This window comes from Littorina saxatilis, linkage group LG4 (assembly GCF_037325665.1).
Source record: "Littorina saxatilis isolate snail1 linkage group LG4, US_GU_Lsax_2.0, whole genome shotgun sequence".
NCBI lineage: Eukaryota > Metazoa > Mollusca > Gastropoda > Littorinimorpha > Littorinidae > Littorina > Littorina saxatilis.
Window position 1 is genome coordinate 62630150 of NC_090248.1, and position 17374 is coordinate 62647523.

At 42.7% G+C, this 17374-nt stretch overlaps 1 protein-coding gene across 4 annotated transcripts in view; it reads left to right on the forward strand.

Moving 5' to 3' along the window:
- Positions 1-378: 378 nt before the first annotated feature.
- The window catches only part of LOC138965314 (receptor-type tyrosine-protein phosphatase epsilon-like), a 76019-nt gene continuing 59023 nt past the window's right edge, over positions 379-17374 (forward strand). For 3 of the 4 annotated variants that reach the window (XM_070337445.1, XM_070337448.1, XM_070337447.1), the window contains exon 1: positions 3457-3593. In XM_070337445.1, coding sequence (XP_070193546.1) covers positions 3536-3593 — 58 coding nt within the window. In that variant the 5' untranslated portion in view covers positions 3457-3535. Of the gene's footprint in view, positions 518-3456; positions 3594-17374 lie in introns of those variants that run through there. The other variant, XM_070337446.1, reaches the window with a different exon arrangement.

Genomic DNA, 17374 nt, shown 5'->3' on the forward strand with positions numbered 1-17374 from the left:
GCAAGAAAGCGAGACCCTGGATCTGCCAAGAAGTCTCGGCCCGCTCACAATAACAATGACCGAGACTTTCAGTAATTCCTTTGCGTGACGTCTAACCCTCTTACGTCATAATGTGACGTCTTCAAATAGTTTCTATCACACACGTCGAACACTTTTGACCGAGACTGACGTAATCCATAGACTCGGAAATGTTAAAGTTTCTACCACAGACATACACACATACATACATACATACGCACGCACGCACGCACGCACAGACAGACAAAGTTTATCATCGCATAGGCTACACTTACGTGAGCCAAAAACCGCATTCGTGCTGTGGGCAAGTAGAGACGAGGCAAACACTTCCTGGTTATCCTAAATATATATATTCTTCATCATACAGAATCCGAGTTCGGAGTTTTACACTTCTTCTAGAAGGAACCTGAATTGCTTGGAAAGGCACACAGAGGGCAGAGAATGGAGTTGTGTCGCACTGCACTTTATGTTGTCGTCTACATGATTGTTCATGTGCAAGGTACCTCTCTCTGTGTGTGTGTGTCTCTGTGTCTCTGTCTCTCTCTGTCTCTCTGTGTGTGTGTCTCTCTCTCTGTCTCTCTGTGTGTGTCTCTCTCTGTCTCTGTGTGTGTGTGTCTCTCTCTGTCTCTGTGTGTCTCTGTCTCTCTCTGTCTCTGTGTGTCTCTGTCTCTCTCTGTCTCTGTGTCTTTCTCTGTCTCTGACACTTTGTCTGTCTATCTGTCTGTCTGTCTGGCTGGCTGGCTAGCTGGCTGTCTGTCTGTCTGGCTGGCTGGCTAGCTGGCTGTCTGTCTCCGTCCTGCTTTCTGTGTGCGTCCCCCCCCCCCCTCTCTCTCTCTCTCTCTCTCTCTCTCTCTCTCTCTCTCTCTCTCTCTCTCTCTCTCTCTCTCTCTCTCTTTGTTTACTTATTGAGTTAAAGTAGGAGCAAATATAACTTTGTTTGTGTGTGATTTTGTGTGTGTTGTTCATATCTATATTTAGTGCAAACGTTCTTGTGCGTGAATGTATATGTATTTGCGAGTGTGACAAAGAGAGAGAGAGAGAGAGAGAGAGAGAGAGAGAGAGAGAGAGAGAGAGAGAGAGAGAGAGAGAGAGAGAGAACTCAGAACTCAGAACTCAGAATTTTTATTGTAAACCACACTGTTGTGTTTGTACAAGGGGGGAGTAGAGTTTCCATTTCAATGTATACTCTCTCAGAGACAAGTAAGAACAAGTGCATATACAGTGCTAAGGGTTGAAACATATCGATCGGAAATCATTTACACACATTCATTTTAGCCTAGCAGTTGCTGTCGATGCCTGAATGCATAAAATGTATACCGGGAGAGTGCCCACAACCTACTTTTGTTTTGTGTTAGTAGTATCTGCATTGACGAGTTTTCGAGTTGACCAATTTCAAAGACATTTTCCAAGTAAGTTTCTCTTATATCCGAGTATACTGGGCACTTAAAAAGAAAGTGGTGCTCGTTTTCGTGAGGGTATCTGCAAAGTGGGCAAACATGGGAACCGTTTGCAGAGTATCTCTGTTTGTTGCACATCAAGGGTGAAACCCCAAGTCTGAATTTTGTGAACACTTTTTGAATATATGGATTGTCTATTTGGTCGAGGTACCTTTCTCTTCCAAAATCAGGTTTAAACAATTTGTATGTGTCATACCTCTCACTGTCTTCCAGCTTACTATGCCAGTTCTGGATAAAGCAGTCTTTTAGGCGTTGTTGAAAAGCCTTGATAAAGTGTTTTTCGTTGCCGACATAGCCGTACGTCCACACATGTCCAAACCCATTTTCACATAGGAGGTTCCTGACCCTAGCGGACCAATTGTCTGTCCCTCTGTCTGCCATGTTCCTCATCATCACATGGGCCATTTTTACATATCTTGTGTTGGGGAGGCGATTTAGCCGCAACCAGTATTTAACGCATCTGGTAGCAGCGAGAACTGATAGGGGAAATCTACCGAGTTCTCCGTATACCATGCAGTTGGGACTTTGAGGGGAAACACCTATTATCCGTTTGCATGCGAACATGTGTACCTTTTCAATGTTAGAGCAATCAAAACAACCCCACATTTCTGAACCGTATAGCAATATGGGGGTAATCTGCGTATCAAAGAGTGTGAAAAAAAGGTTTAGATCATAACATCCAATATTCCACAGAACTCTAAAAATGTCGATAACACCACGCTTAGCTCGTACAATAGAGTCTTCAAAGCATCGTTGGATGGAAACTTTGGTGGTCAGCCGAGATATTTATACGGAGAGAGAGAGAGAGAGAGAGAGAGAGAGAGAGAGAGAGAGAGAAAGAGAGAGAGAGAGACACACACACACACATCCCAACACACACACGCACGCGCACACACAAACACACACACAAAAACAAAGACAGACACAGAGAAAGAAACATAGACAGACATACAGACAGAGAAACAGAGGTAGAGAGAGATAGAGAGAGAGAGAGGCAGACAGACAGACAGACATATAGAAACAAACAGAGAACGAGAGACACATGGACACAGGTAATGTCTGCATGTTAAAGGCACACTCAGCATCACGTAAACCATGTATTTCTGGTCTCAGACACTGTCAGGCTTTTACACACAGTACAAACACCCGTTCGTTTAAACAAAGTTCCATCGCCAAACAGCAAATACTATATTCTTTTGGAATCAGCAAATAATAAGGAACACAGAAATGATCATTTTAATGTGTCTCCTTCTAACAATAAAAAACGTTGCTGCTGTTTTCCTTGTCAGGAGCACTTCACGTCGGTCTGGGGAATGTACAGAAAGTTGATTTTCAGAACAATGCGTCCAATAGTTTTTGAGAAGTGTATTTTTACACACACCCAGACACACACACATCGGGAGACAAATCTCGCTCCCCGCTCTTGTTAAAACATTCAGTCATTACTTGACTGAATATAAACACCGAGACTTACAGTGACACAAACACCCGACAGTGACGGGAAAGAATAAACATGCTCGTCTTTTTTTGTCGTAGTTACCGTTGCTAATTTTCTTGTTATGAGGATTTGTACAATTAGTTAGTGAGGTTATGTGTATTCGTGTAGATCTGCATATGATTGATTTGTGTAAGAAACGCTCTAAAGTTATTTCTCTGTGTCAACTTGTGTTTTGATTTTGAAAGAGTAAGCTCTTGTTTGAGTCATGGATGACTGATTGCGTGCGTTCTGTGTGCATGTGTGCGTGACACACGCATATATATGCACACGCGGACACACACCCACACACACGGACACACACAGACACACACCCACCCACACACACACACACACACACACACACACACACACACCGCGCCCGCAGACTTTATTCTTCTAAAACTTGTCTCAGATGACGTCTCCGTACACATTGAAAAGAATACAATCATATGAATGCTATCGGCAAATACAACCGGGCGTATTTCTTCCTGGTTGACCTGAATATATATAATCCACACATCAAGATATTGTGGTTTGGATAATATTCAGGGTGGCAGGGAGGTTCCTTGTTCGGGAAGGCAGAATGAAGTTGTGTCGCACCGCTTTTGCTTTGGTCATCTATTTGTTTGTTCCTATGCAAGGTAATGTCTGTCTGTCTGACTGTCTGTCTGTCTGTCTGTCTGTCTGTCTGTCTCTCCCTCTCTCTCTCACACACACACACACACGCACGCACACACACACACACACACACACACACACACACACACTCATTTGCTTACTTACTCAAGGAGCAACACATTTGTTTTTTGTTCATGCCACTCTGTGTGTGCTTTTCCAATCTGCAGTTCCTGGTAATGTTTGTCTGTTGGCATTTGTGTGTATGCTTCATTGGGAGAGAGAGAGAGAGAGAGAGAGAGAGAGAGAGAGAGAGAGAGAGAGAGAGAGAGAGAGAGAGAGAGAGAGAGAGAGAGAGAGAGAGAGAGAGAAAGCGAGAGAGAGAGAGAGAGCGAGAGAGAGAGAGAGAGAGAGAGAAAGCGAGAGAGAGAAAGCGAGAGAGAGAGAGAGAGAGAGAGAGAGAGAGAGAGAGAGAGAGAGAAAGCGAGGTAACAATCTGGAGGGCTTTAATCCGGTCAGTTTGTCTACCGCTCAGTGTCAAACTTCGTTCTGTTGAGTCAATCCCCGACTTCGGAAACCATTTTAGATATTGCGCAAAAGTCGGACCATTTGACCTACAAACTGGAGACATGTTGTGCATAAGCTGACATTAATGTACACCAAATATGAAGTAATTCAACCAACAGATGTAGAAGTTATTAGCATTTTTGAGAGTTGCATTTTGGGGGGTCACCCTGTATTTCTCATTGTTGAGTTTTGTGTATACATACCCAATACACTTGTGTTTAACAGCGGCTTAGAATTTCTATTACAATGTATATATCTAGGAAATTGCACGATTCACTCTGACGAAAGCGTGTGCGTGAATGCCTTCTCTCTTTGGTGCAAATAAATCCACTGACACTCACCTTTTACTTCCTGAAACCAGCACATACAAATCCGCTATTGCTTATAGGCCCATTGCAGAAACTCAAGTTATCAACAGCATTTCTACTCGGCGCGCGCGGTATGAGAATCACGGGTCGTAACTCTCTGGAATTGGTCATCCGCCGCCATGTTGGATGCCTTGCACGATCTCTGACAGTGCTTGAGCGTTGGGTGGCGACTCGACAAAAGTGAAAATGACACGTTTTGTGGCCAAAAACTGCAGTCAGCAGGCACACTTTAGGATCCCTAAAGTTGTTTACCATCAGGGTGACAACTGGAAGGAAGTTACTGAGCGGAGAAGACGATTATAACTGGTTATTTTTTGCTGTGTGCAGTGCGCTAATCAACAATTGTCCATCGGTTGTGCCTTTAGAGTGAACACTGTGATAGGATGCTTTGAAAATTATACTTTGCAGTAGTTACCTGAGCTGCATTGTACCTCATTTGCCTGTCTTGAGAGCTTTATCTTGTGAATTTTGGTGCACTGTCTGCATGGTAATTTGAGATAAAGAATAAATAAATGAATATAATAATGTATTCTTGCTTTACTTTTTATGTTGTGCTGTTGTGTTAAAAAGGCAGATCCCCTTTGGACTCATGCATGCACAGTTTTCTTCATTTTGTCTGCATACACAGTGAAATACGCAAAAAGAACAAGAGTGCAATGAAGAAAACTAACAAAGACGGCATCCAATATGGCGGCGCGAAGAGAGTATGAGCGGAGTTGTGCCCCTTAGGGCTAAAGCTAGCCGATCCACTTGATAACGTCACGCCGAGTAAGAAGAATGAATTGGACCTATACCCAACACCTTTTCATGTTAGTTTTCTATGCTGAAATTGTACAGACGGGGACCATCTAAAACAAGTGCTAAACCTGCGTGCGTGCGCGCGCGTGTGTGTGTGTGTGTGTGTGCGTGTGTATGTGCGTGCGTGCGTGGGTGTGTGTATGCGTGTGTCACACTCTCAGTCACCCCAAGCATTCAAACGAGCACTTAAAACGCACCTCTTCAAGAAATACAACCCCTGATTTTGTTTTCTCAGTCCATCAGTAGGCTACATGTAGTGTATTTGTTGTTTTAGTGATAATGTATATATGAACATCTAGGACTGTTTTCAGCATTGTTGATAACATGTTCTGTTTGATTAAGGGTATTCAGCTGGTATTTCCTTGTTTTTTACTACCTATCTTATTTATGTTTTTATTACTTAGTTAGTGGAAGAATCTTTTGTAATGCATGTGTGATGGTGGATGCTTTTAATTAAGCGTTGTTGACTATGAATGTAGATGTAAATGCTTGTATAACTGTGTTTTAATTTTAAATGTGTCAAGCGCAAAGAGCATAATTGTAAAGTTATGATGTTGCGCTATATAAATGCTCATTTATTATTATTATTATTATTATTATTATTATTATTATTATTATTATTATATATATATATATATATATATATATATATATATATATATATATATATATATATATATATAGAGAGAGAGAGAGAGAGAGAGAGAGAGAGAGAGAGAGAGAGAGAGAGAGAGAGAGAGAGAGAGAGCGCATTCACTCAAGTTAATCACCATATAGTTGTGGTGCGTGTTAGAGCAACCCATGCCGTGTGTGTCTAGACTAAGGTACAGTGGACTCCCCAGATTTTTCAGATTTCTCTAATTCCTCCCCCCCCCCCCCCCCCCCCCCCCCCTCGTTCAGAGGTTTGCGTAGGGCCAACATTCCGGCCTAGAAAAAACCCGTTACAGAAGCAATGACGACGAATCAAAATTAATCTGACCTGGGAGTGGAAGGTCCTCCACAAATGCCCCCTCCCCCCCCCCCCCCCCCGAATAAAAGAGAGAGAGAGAAGATAAAATGCGATTTTTTATTATCACTAGAAGACAGAGCCCGGCTTCGCCCGGGGTATAAACAGAGCCCTTAGGAATGTTTTAAAAAACCCATCACACAGGAGTTTTCTGAATTCTCTATCAAAGAACCACGAATGAAAGAAAAATATGAGAAAAAAAATTACAAATCAAACTTGAGGGGGAAATGAGTTACCTCCCTTGTTTATGTACATTTCAAACTTTAGGACATTTAAAATACTTGATCCCTTGAAAAGCATTTGATCCAACCACTCAAAGTGTCACGATACATTCAATTCTTGTGTTATATTGTTTTTATGGAATAAGCTACTTCCCTTCCTTGAGAACATTTCAGATAATTGAGCAGCAGGTTTAACTTTTAATTTTACACCCCTTAAAGGCATATGTACGCGCTCCCGTGTTTACAAAGTGTAGTTTGCCCACAATCGATGTCAAATGCATCATAAGGCCATATAATGACGATATGTCGCAATGCGCGGACCATATACATGCATTACAGCTTGTTCTAGCCTCTGAAAAAGTGAGGATGTCAACAAAGACGCGGAGTTATTTCCCTTGCGTCAACGTTCCCTCTGTTGGCAAATCTATAAATAGGACGATCTAGATCAAAATAAAAATTCAAATATCTCAACATTTAAGGGGTCCTAGACCACAATATTTTGCAGGGAACTTAATTTAGCATGTCTCCAGCTGTTGGTAAAGCAATTAGCGTGTATATTCATCGAGTTAATATGCCTTTAAGAATAATAAGGTATGCTGGCATGTTAAGAGTCATCTCCCTTCCTTGGATAATAAAGCAAGATTTACCTCCGATTAATTCTAAAACCTTCTCTTTTCTTTTCTTCATTTATTCTCTTTATAGGAGCAATGGAGAATCTCAAATGTCACTGGCCTTATGTGCTTGCTACAGATGAACAGTATGCGATGTACTGGCTTCGCACTGTAAAGGCTGTATCAGTAAAGGGGGAATTCATTATATGAGATAGCAAACAGTAAATCGAGACTACAACCCAGGCGCAAACCCATAGCTCATAGACAGTGTGCATGCACACTATCTCGTGTTCGATTCTTTCCATCTCTGAGGTATGGCGACCACACACACACACACCCACGCACACGCACGCACACACACACACACACACACACACACACACACACACACACACACACACACACACACACACACACACACACACTTACATCCATTCTTGTAAGTTTTAAATACAAAACAAAATTACGATGGATGTGAAGTGAGCAGTTGCTGCTTTTTACAAACAGCCCTCGTCAATGACGGATAAAACCTCTCACGACAACAATTAACTCAGTATGCCCTAAGCACATACAATACAGTTGTAGTATTCTGTTTATCCTACCTACTGTACTTACGTGTATTTTACTGAAAATGTCCTGCAGTCGAGGCAGAAAAATTGAGGACGCTTGTTTTGGAACCTCGATCTCTTCTAAAGCCTCGTGCAATCTATTACGTCAAAGCAAAGAAACGTCACTCTGAAAGTGTGGCGTGACGTGTTAGTTCTAAAGATTCATCGAGGGTAATTAGCGAGCGCAATTTTTGTTTCTATAATGACGGTTGTCTCGGTGACTTTGGCATCATAAGCAGTGGAAAAAAAGGTCCCTGCCAGACTTGCTTGACATGACCTCATTTACATAATATACACACGTGTGATTTGAACGATTATTATCTTACGGGTGTCTCTCTCACGTATGTAGGATAAAAGCTCGTACAGTTCTCCAACACTGCTTTCTAAAGTGAAGAAAAGTTCTTGAGAAGAAAACTCGTATCTTCATTTCTTTGAAGTGAGCGGCACACGAAAAAAACGCTCAAGTTAAAGGCACAGTAAGCCTCCCGTAAACCATCACAGATACTGTCAGGCTTTTACTTACAGTACAAACACGCAAGGTCGTGGTTCTCGTTGCAGACGACGGTTTATGCCTATCCCCAGTTCCTCTGAGCCGTCAAAAGCCATCGCTAGAGTTCTTGTGAACCACAGCCGTTTGTTTCGTGCATAGTCAGAGGTACATAATAACATGCTATTGCAGATAAGCTCACATCGAGTCGCATTCAAATGACTAACTGACGACTACATTGTGAAAAAGAGAAACTGGATCACACGGGTTCACGATGGCTCAGGGGTAAGATAAACCACACACAAATAAATTCTTTGAAAATTGCTCGCTCTTTACGGAGGGCACCTAGGATGTTCTCAAGCAGTGAGTGTTTAAAGGCAGAGTAAGCCTCCCGTAAACCATCACAGATACGGTCAGGCTTTTACACACAGTACAAACACCCTTTCATTTAAACTCTCACCAATTGAGAACATCCTAGGTGCCCTCCGTAAAGAGCGAACAATTTTCAAAGAATTTATTTTTGCGTGGTTTATCTTACCCCTGAGCCATCGTGAACCCGTGTGATCCAGTTTTCCCTTTTCACAATGCAGTCGTCATAGTTAGTCATTTGAATGCGACTCGACGTGAGCTTATCTACAATAGCACGTTTTTTATGCACGAAACAACGGCTGTGGTTCACAAGAACTCAAGCGATGGCTTTTGACTGTTGAGAGGAACGGCGATTTGCACTGATAAAACCGTCGTCTGCCACGACCCTTGCGTGACCCTGCTTCCGGGCTTTTCTTTTTTTTAAACTTTCACAACTTCGAATTGTTCTGATCTTGTCTTGATGAAAAACGAATTCTTTTATGATTAAAGAATGTTTGTGTAACAAGCTGTCAATTTATTATTTAGATTTTAAAAGTTAGGTCTAGCGCAAAAACGAGGCGCCATTGTTCTTCAGGGCCAAGTCCACGAAAATAAATTCTTGGAAAATGTCTCACGCTCGACAGAAAGCAGCCAGGATGTTCCCGTTCGGTGAGCGTTCAAATGGAAGTATGCTTGTACTGTATTTAGACGCTCGGGGAGCTCTGTGATGGTTTACGGGAGGCTTACTGTGCCTTTAAATGAAAGGGTGTTTGTACTGTGTGTAATGTGATGGTTTACGGGAGGCTTACTGTGCCTTTAAACTTACGAGGTTTTTGTGCCACACTTTGACGGAAACTATGCTGTTGTATTTTTAGCTTAATTGCATACAAAAAAACCTCGTATGCACCACTTCTAGATGACTACTTTGGATAAAAAGCTCCTATATCTCAATATTTATTCGATTGAATGGAATATCATTTATAACTGACATTAACATACATTAAGAATGGTATTGCACTGTTTTAAAGAAAATACGAACCAATGATTTGAAGTCATATTTGAAGCAGTGGTGTTTCAAAACAGTTTTTTCGTTTTTCTCAAAACAGAACAAATTGACATACGAGGTTTGTGAATTACAGCGACGATATTTAGAAATGGATGCAAGTGTGTGTGTGTGTGTGTGTGTGTGTGTGTGTGTGTGTGTGTGTGTGTGTGTGTGTGTGTGCGTGTGTGTGTGTGTGTGTGTGTGACTGTGTGTGTGTGTGTGTGGTGTGTGTTGTGTGTGTGTGTGTGTGTGTGTGTGTGTGTGTGTGTGTGTGTGTGTGTGTGTCAGTCTGTCTGTGGTCGCTATACCTCGGAGAAGGCAAGCGGCAGGAATAAGATAGTGTGCATGCACACACTGCCTAGGAGCCGCAGATGTGCACCTGGGTTTTAGTTTCTTGATTTATTTTTGTCCTTTCTCAGTCTATGAACCTCCCCTTTATTGAATACAGCCTTTATTGTGCAAGGCCAGTTCAGTGCCTACTGTTCACCTGTAGCAAGCACATAATGCCAGTGATATTAGGGACGCTGTATTGATCCTATGAGGAGAAGAAGTGAAGAAAGACAAATTAACCGGACAGTTCAGGAAACTTCTAGAAGCAAAGGGAGGTCATTCTTACTTGATTATAAATTGAAGGGATGTAACTCTTAACATGCAGGCATGCCTGATCATTCTCACAGCATGTATCGATTCGAAGTTAGGCCTGGATGCAAAAGGCGAAGAAGTGGAAGACTGGCTCATCGAAAACCAGCTGGTCCTTGTCAACAAGCCTGATGATCCCCCAACCTTCTATTCCAGAGTGTGGAAGAAGACCAGCACACCTGATCTTGCCATAGCCACTGACAACGTGCACAAGATCACGAAGAGAGAGGTCAGCGAGCAACTTGGAGGCAGCGACCACAGACCCACAATCCTGACCATTGCCAAGCAGGTCATCCCCAGCACAGGGAAACTGCCGCCCAGTTGGAACTACAAGAAAGCCAACTGGATGCTCTTCAGCCAACTCACTGACCTCTACACAAAGTCCATCACCTTCGATAGGCACAGTGTCGACAGGAACGCCTCCATGTTCAACTCCGCCATACTCCAGGCAGCGAAAAAGTCCATTCCAAGAGGCAGGCGGCGTGACTACAAACCGTACTGGAACAACGCCCTGGAAGAGTTGCACAAGAAGCTGAGCGAAGCGAGAGAAAACATGGAGAAGGACCCCACACCTAAAAATGTAGCGCGACACTCGCAGATAAGGACAGACTTTGACAAAGAAAAGCAGCGCCAAACCCAGAACAGCTGGAGAGAGAAAACGGCCTCCTTAAACATGGAGAAAGACACTCAAAAGCTATGGCAGCTGACCAAGACACTGAACGAGGACAACTCTGGGAGGAGGAAGGTCACCCTCCACACTAACACCGGAGATGTCACAGGCAAAACAGCCGCAAATGTCTTTGCCAAAGCTTTTGAGGCAGATAGTACAGTGACGGTCCCTGCTGACAGACTGAAGGATGTCAGAAGCCAGACTCGAGCTGCACTTCACAACACAGCAAGTACTGATTTGGACCCATGCATGACCGAACGTCTGATCCTCCGTGAGCTGGAAGAAGCACTGAGAAAGCTGAAGCAGAAGAAGGCCCCAGGCCCTGTAGTCCAGGCATCTTAGCCACTTTAGTGAAGGGAACGTTGAAGTGACAATGACTAGGTTTAAAATGTCCCTTATCAGAAAGTTCAACCTCAGTCCTTTGATGTTTATTAAACACATTTTCATATAAAGTTGGCGCTTCATATGGAAAAGTGGCTTTGAAATTGACCCTAATCCTTCTTTGGGCTCTGTAAATGTCGTTTGGGGCTATGGTTGTAAAACGGTATCTACTGGTCACCCCAATGTATAAACTGAAAACTCTTTCTGCACCAGAACACGCAGAAAGGATTGTATCTGCCTGATGTCTGATGCTTTTCAAAATCCCCAACCACTAACACCTTCAAAACGGACATTAACTGACACTGTTGTTTTTCCCTATATAATCCTTACTATTTTTCCGAGACGTCGTCCTGTTGTGTATTTAGCTTGCCACAACCTCATACATGGTCCTAAAAGTTAAAGTTGAAGAAAATACTAAAGATAAATGAACAAGCTGACGCAGTGTCATTCGCACCGTGAATCCCCCCATGGGAACATACTAAAGTCTGGTTCCAAATAGGCTCAATTTCCTTCTATTTCTTTGTATTTCTGCCTCGTAGGGGTAGGGGTGTTCAAACCAAAGGCACCTTTAAACCAAAATTCAAATCACACATCTTACAATACTAAGACACTCAGCAGTGAAAGGGTGTCTGCTGGTAAAATATTCCAAACAATCCTAAAAGTACTTCACTACTAAACGTGCTTTTAAAAAGAGCCGTTATTTTTCCCTCTATAATCAGTATTGTGTTTTCTGCGAACATGTAGTCTATTTAGATGGTTGTCATGTGCACATGAGTTGCTAAAGCGTTTTCAGTTGGGCATATGTCGAAAAGCAAAGAATTAGCCCTTTGAAAACCATCAGAACTGTCACACAAAAATAACATTTACCTATCTCACCAACTGACCAAACATAGGGCTTTTCCTTATGTATTATGTATTGTCGTGTTTTTTGTAGCATACTTGTGAAAACAGCCACCACTGTTGTAAATGATACTTTAAAGAGCATTATTTCATTTTTACAGTTGAAGGACAACCTGGACTGCCGTATATTACAGCTGTTTTACAATCAGCCAAAATTTTCTTAACAAACGTATGTTAAGAACAACTCCCATAGTGAAATTGAAGGAACACAAAGTGAAAATCCCCCTGCCATAGAGGAGCTAAAGAATCAACAATAAACGACTGCATGGATAGCTTGATGCACGAATGCATTGCGGACATGTTTGTCTCCAACCAAGAGAAAGTTCCAAAAAATCCCTTTTGTGCTTCTTATTATACAGTGACGTCAAAGACAGCCTTTTCTGCTGTTCATACATTCAGGGGTTATGGTTACACTAAACGACGTAGTTGTAGCCATACTGCCATCCAGATTTATTTTTTCCTTGCGAGCAGTCACAGGGTGTTTGTGCTGTCTGCCAACCGTTAGATGACCCCGCCCAAGTCTGTTAAGGGACCGTTTGACCGTTATAGAACGCGTCTTTTTGATTTTTTGGCACAGTTGGAAACGGTTGATTTTTATCCCTACCATTGTTTCCAAACATTATATAGGAATGTTTTGTGAACAACGGATAATAGCCGCTACTCGCATGTGTAGCAAAAGTGAGCGTACATACTCACCCTGGTCGTCCAGCCGTTGTCCGTTGCCCGTCTTTATCTGTCTGTACTGAACATTACCTTTGGATTTTTCTCGAACGCTATGAAGTGAAGAAACACCAAATGTTGCAAAATGTTGTATGACCCCAAGAGCTCAAAAAAGATACTTGAGAACCTTGACCTTACCTTAAGGTCAAGGTCACAGGGAGAATGAATGTGGTCTAAAAACTGCAAAATTTCACATTCTGCCAGTTTTCTGGAAAACAAATTAAAAACAGCGGGCTTAGTTTTGTATGGTATACAAGAAAAAGAAAGCCTTATCTTCTGATACCATTTTGGTTGACCTCGCTTCAATGTCAAGGTCAGAGGAGCCCTTCAAAGTTGAATTGTAGACATATTTTGATGTGAGCTTGCCCCTTTAACTTTACTATGGACGATATCTCTTACAAACTTAAACACTGAGTGGGGCGTTTGTTAGAATTTCATAGTGAGCCACATCTGGTCACATATCGTTAGGGTCAAGGTCACATTGACCCCTATGAAAAATGTGACCAAGCCGGGTAAAGAAATCCATGTGTCTTGGTAAAAAATCTTAACAAAGCAAAGCCCATGCGACTCTCATGCTTGACCTTTGTCTTAAAGTGACCTTGACCTTCAGGTGACCTTGAAGGTGAAGGTCTAACAACTGAAGCTGGCAAGGACATTGTACACTATTAGAACTGGTTTACAGATTTTTCCTACCAAATTACACATGACCTTTGGCCAAGGTCAAGATCATCAAAGGTCACACATCACAAGGCTATCAATTCAAGACATAGGAAGCATAAACATACTTATTGGCACTTTCTACAAAGAGACATTGTCACTTTTAGTGATTCAATTGCCCGTTTCAGTCACATTTCATAAGGGGCAAAGTGACCTTGACCTTGAAGATATGTGACTAAATGTGGCTCAATATCAGTATATAACATGTGCCCCACACAATTATGAAGTTTGAAAGATTTTTTTCATAGTTCAGGGTCAAGGTCACTTCAAAACATGTATACAATTCAACTTTGAAGGACTCCTGTGACCTTGACATTGAAGCGAGGTCAACCAAATGGTATCAGAAGATAAGGCTTTCTTTTTCTTGTATACCATACAAAACTAAGCCCGCTGTTTTTAATTTGTTTTCCAGAAAACTGGCAGAATGTGAAATTTTGCAGTTTTTAGACCACATTCATTCTCCCTGTGACCTTGACCTTAAGGTAAGGTCAAGGTTCTCAAGTATCTTTTTTGAGCTCTTGGGGTCATACAATATTTTGCAACATTTGGTGTTTCTTCACTTCATAGCGTTCGAGAAAAATCCAAAGGTAATGATTTGTACAGACAGATGAAGACGGGCAACGGACAACGGCTGTACGACCAGGGTGAGTATGTACGCTCACTTTTGCTACACATGCGAGTAGCGGCTATTATCCGTTGTTCACAAAACATTCCTATATAATGTTTGGAAACAATGGTAGGGATAAAAATCAACCGTTTCCAAATGTGCTAAAAAATCAAAAAGACGCGTTCTATAACGGTCAAACGGTCCCTTAACAGACTTGGGCGGGGTCGTCTGACGGTTGGCAGACAGCACAAACACCCTGTGACTGCTCGCAAGGAAAAAATAAATCTGGATGGCAGTATGGCTACAACTACGTCGTTTAGTGTAACCATAACCCCTGAATGTATGAACAGCAGAAAAGGCTGTCTTTGACGTCACTGTATAATAAGAAGCACAAAAGGGATTTTTTGGAACTTTCTCTTGGTTGGAGACAAACATGTCCGCAATGCATTCGTGCATCAAGCTATCCATGCAGTCGTTTATTGTTGATTCTTTAGCTCCTCTATGGCAGGGGGATTTTCACTTTGTGTTCCTTCAATTTCACTATGGGAGTTGTTCTTAACATACGTTTGTTAAGAAAATTTTGGCTGATTGTAAAACAGCTGTAATATACGGCAGTCCAGGTTGTCCTTCAACTGTAAAAATGAAATAATGCTCTTTAAAGTATCATTTACAACAGTGGTGGCTGTTTTCACAAGTATGCTACAAAAAACACGACAATACATAATACATAAGGAAAAGCCCTATGTTTGGTCAGTTGGTGAGATAGGTAAATGTTATTTTTGTGTGACAGTTCTGATGGTTTTCAAAGGGCTAATTCTTTGCTTTTCGACATATGCCCAACTGAAAACGCTTTAGCAACTCATGTGCACATGACAACCATCTAAATAGACTACATGTTCGCAGAAAACACAATACTGATTATAGAGGGAAAAATAACGGCTCTTTTTAAAAGCACGTTTAGTAGTGAAGTACTTTTAGGATTGTTTGGAATTTTTTACCAGCAGACACCCTTTCACTGCTGAGTGTCTTAGTATTGTAAGATGTGTGATTTGAATTTTGGTTTAAAGGTGCCTTTGGTTTGAACACCCCTACCCCTACGAGGCAGAAATACAAAGAAATAGAAGGAAATTGAGCCTATTTGGAACCAGACTTTAGTATGTTCCCATGGGGGGATTCACGGTGCGAATGACACTGCGTCAGCTTGTTCATTTATCTTTAGTATTTTCTTCAACTTTAACTTTTAGGACCATGTATGAGGTTGTGGCAAGCTAAATACACAACAGGACGACGTCTCGGAAAAATAGTAAGGATTATATAGGGAAAAACAACAGTGTCAGTTAATGTCCGTTTTGAAGGTGTTAGTGGTTGGGGATTTTGAAAAGCATCAGACATCAGGCAGATACAATCCTTTCTGCGTGTTCTGGTGCAGAAAGAGTTTTCAGTTTATACATTGGGGTGACCAGTAGATACCGTTTTACAACCATAGCCCCAAACGACATTTACAGAGCCCAAAGAAGGATTAGGGTCAATTTCAAAGCCACTTTTCCATATGAAGCGCCAACTTTATATGAAAATGTGTTTAATAAACATCAAAGGACTGAGGTTGAACTTTCTGATAAGGGACATTTTAAACCTAGTCATTGTCACTTCAACGTTGTTCTCTAATATGCTTGGACTACTGATGGCATCTCCAACGACATGTTGAAGCACCTCGGCCCTGGTGCAAAGCGATTCCTTCTGTCCATCTACAACCAGAGCTGGTCGACAGGCACTGTGCCTACGAGTTGGAAAGTCGCCCTTATAAGACCCATCCCGAAGAAAGGAAAGGATAAGCGTGACCCATCCAGCTATCGACCCATCAGCCTACTCAGTTGCGTTGGAAAGCTTCTGGAAAGGATCGTGAACAAGAGACTGTTGTCGCTTCTTGAGTCCAGATCTTTCCTTGCACCCACCCAAACAGGCTACCGGCAACATCGCAGCACCGAAGACCAGCTTGCCCTCTTGACGCAGGAGATTGAAGATGCCTTCCAAGAGAAAAAGAAGGTCCTGGCAGTGTTCTTTGATCTGTCCCGGGCCTTCGACACAGTCTGGAAGGAAGGGCTGCTACTGAAGCTTTTGCATGCGGGCGTCCATGGCAAGATGTTCAAGTGGCTGAGTGATTTCCTCTTCAATAGAACAGCAAGAGTGATGGTAGACGGGACGACCAGCAACCTCGTGAAGCTGAGAGAGGGTGTCCCACAAGGCGGAGTGATCTCCCCTACCCTCTTCCTCGTCTACATAAATGACATCACAACAACGGTGCCAAAACATGTCTCGAACACCCTGCATGCGGATGACTTTGCAGTCTGGTGTGCAGAAGAACACACCTCCACAGCAACACACCGTATCCAGAACACCATCAATAGCGTGTCCAGCTGGTCAGAACACTGGGCATTACAGCTGAACACTACCAAGACGGTCAGCACTCTCTTTTCACTCTCCACCTCCAAGGAAAAGGTCCTGCTGAAACTGAAAGACCAAGCAGTCCCACAGGTCGACACGCCAACGTTTCTGGGAGTCACCCTGGACACACGTCTGACGTGGAAGCCGCAGATTGAAGCGACAGAAGGAAGAGCGATGAAGAAGCTCTCGCTCATGAAGAAATTGGCAGGAACCCAGTGGGGCGCAAACTCTGGCATTCTGAAACAGGTCTACACAGGCGCTGTCAAAACCAACAAAGGAAAGCTGGACAAAGTCCAGAACATGGGGCTAAGGATCATCCTCGGTGCCATGAAAAGTACACCCATCCAAGAAATGGAGAAAACAGCAGACCTGGAACCACTCGAGGACAGACGAGAGTACAAAGCTGTCCTCCAGGGAGAGAAGATGAAGAGACTGACCACTCACCCACTTCACCAAAACCTCAACAAGGGCACCAAGAACAGGCTGAAACGAAAGAGCCTCAAACATCAGGTCAAGGACCTCCAAACGGAGTATGCTGAAGCTCTGGAAGCTGACCCCAACTGCTGTGAGACACTCGTCTCAGACGTCTGGGCCCCACGCAAGAGCTTCCATGAAGTCAGAACAGATGTACCAGGACTGACAGCAAAGGGCGAACAGTCACCACATGTCCAG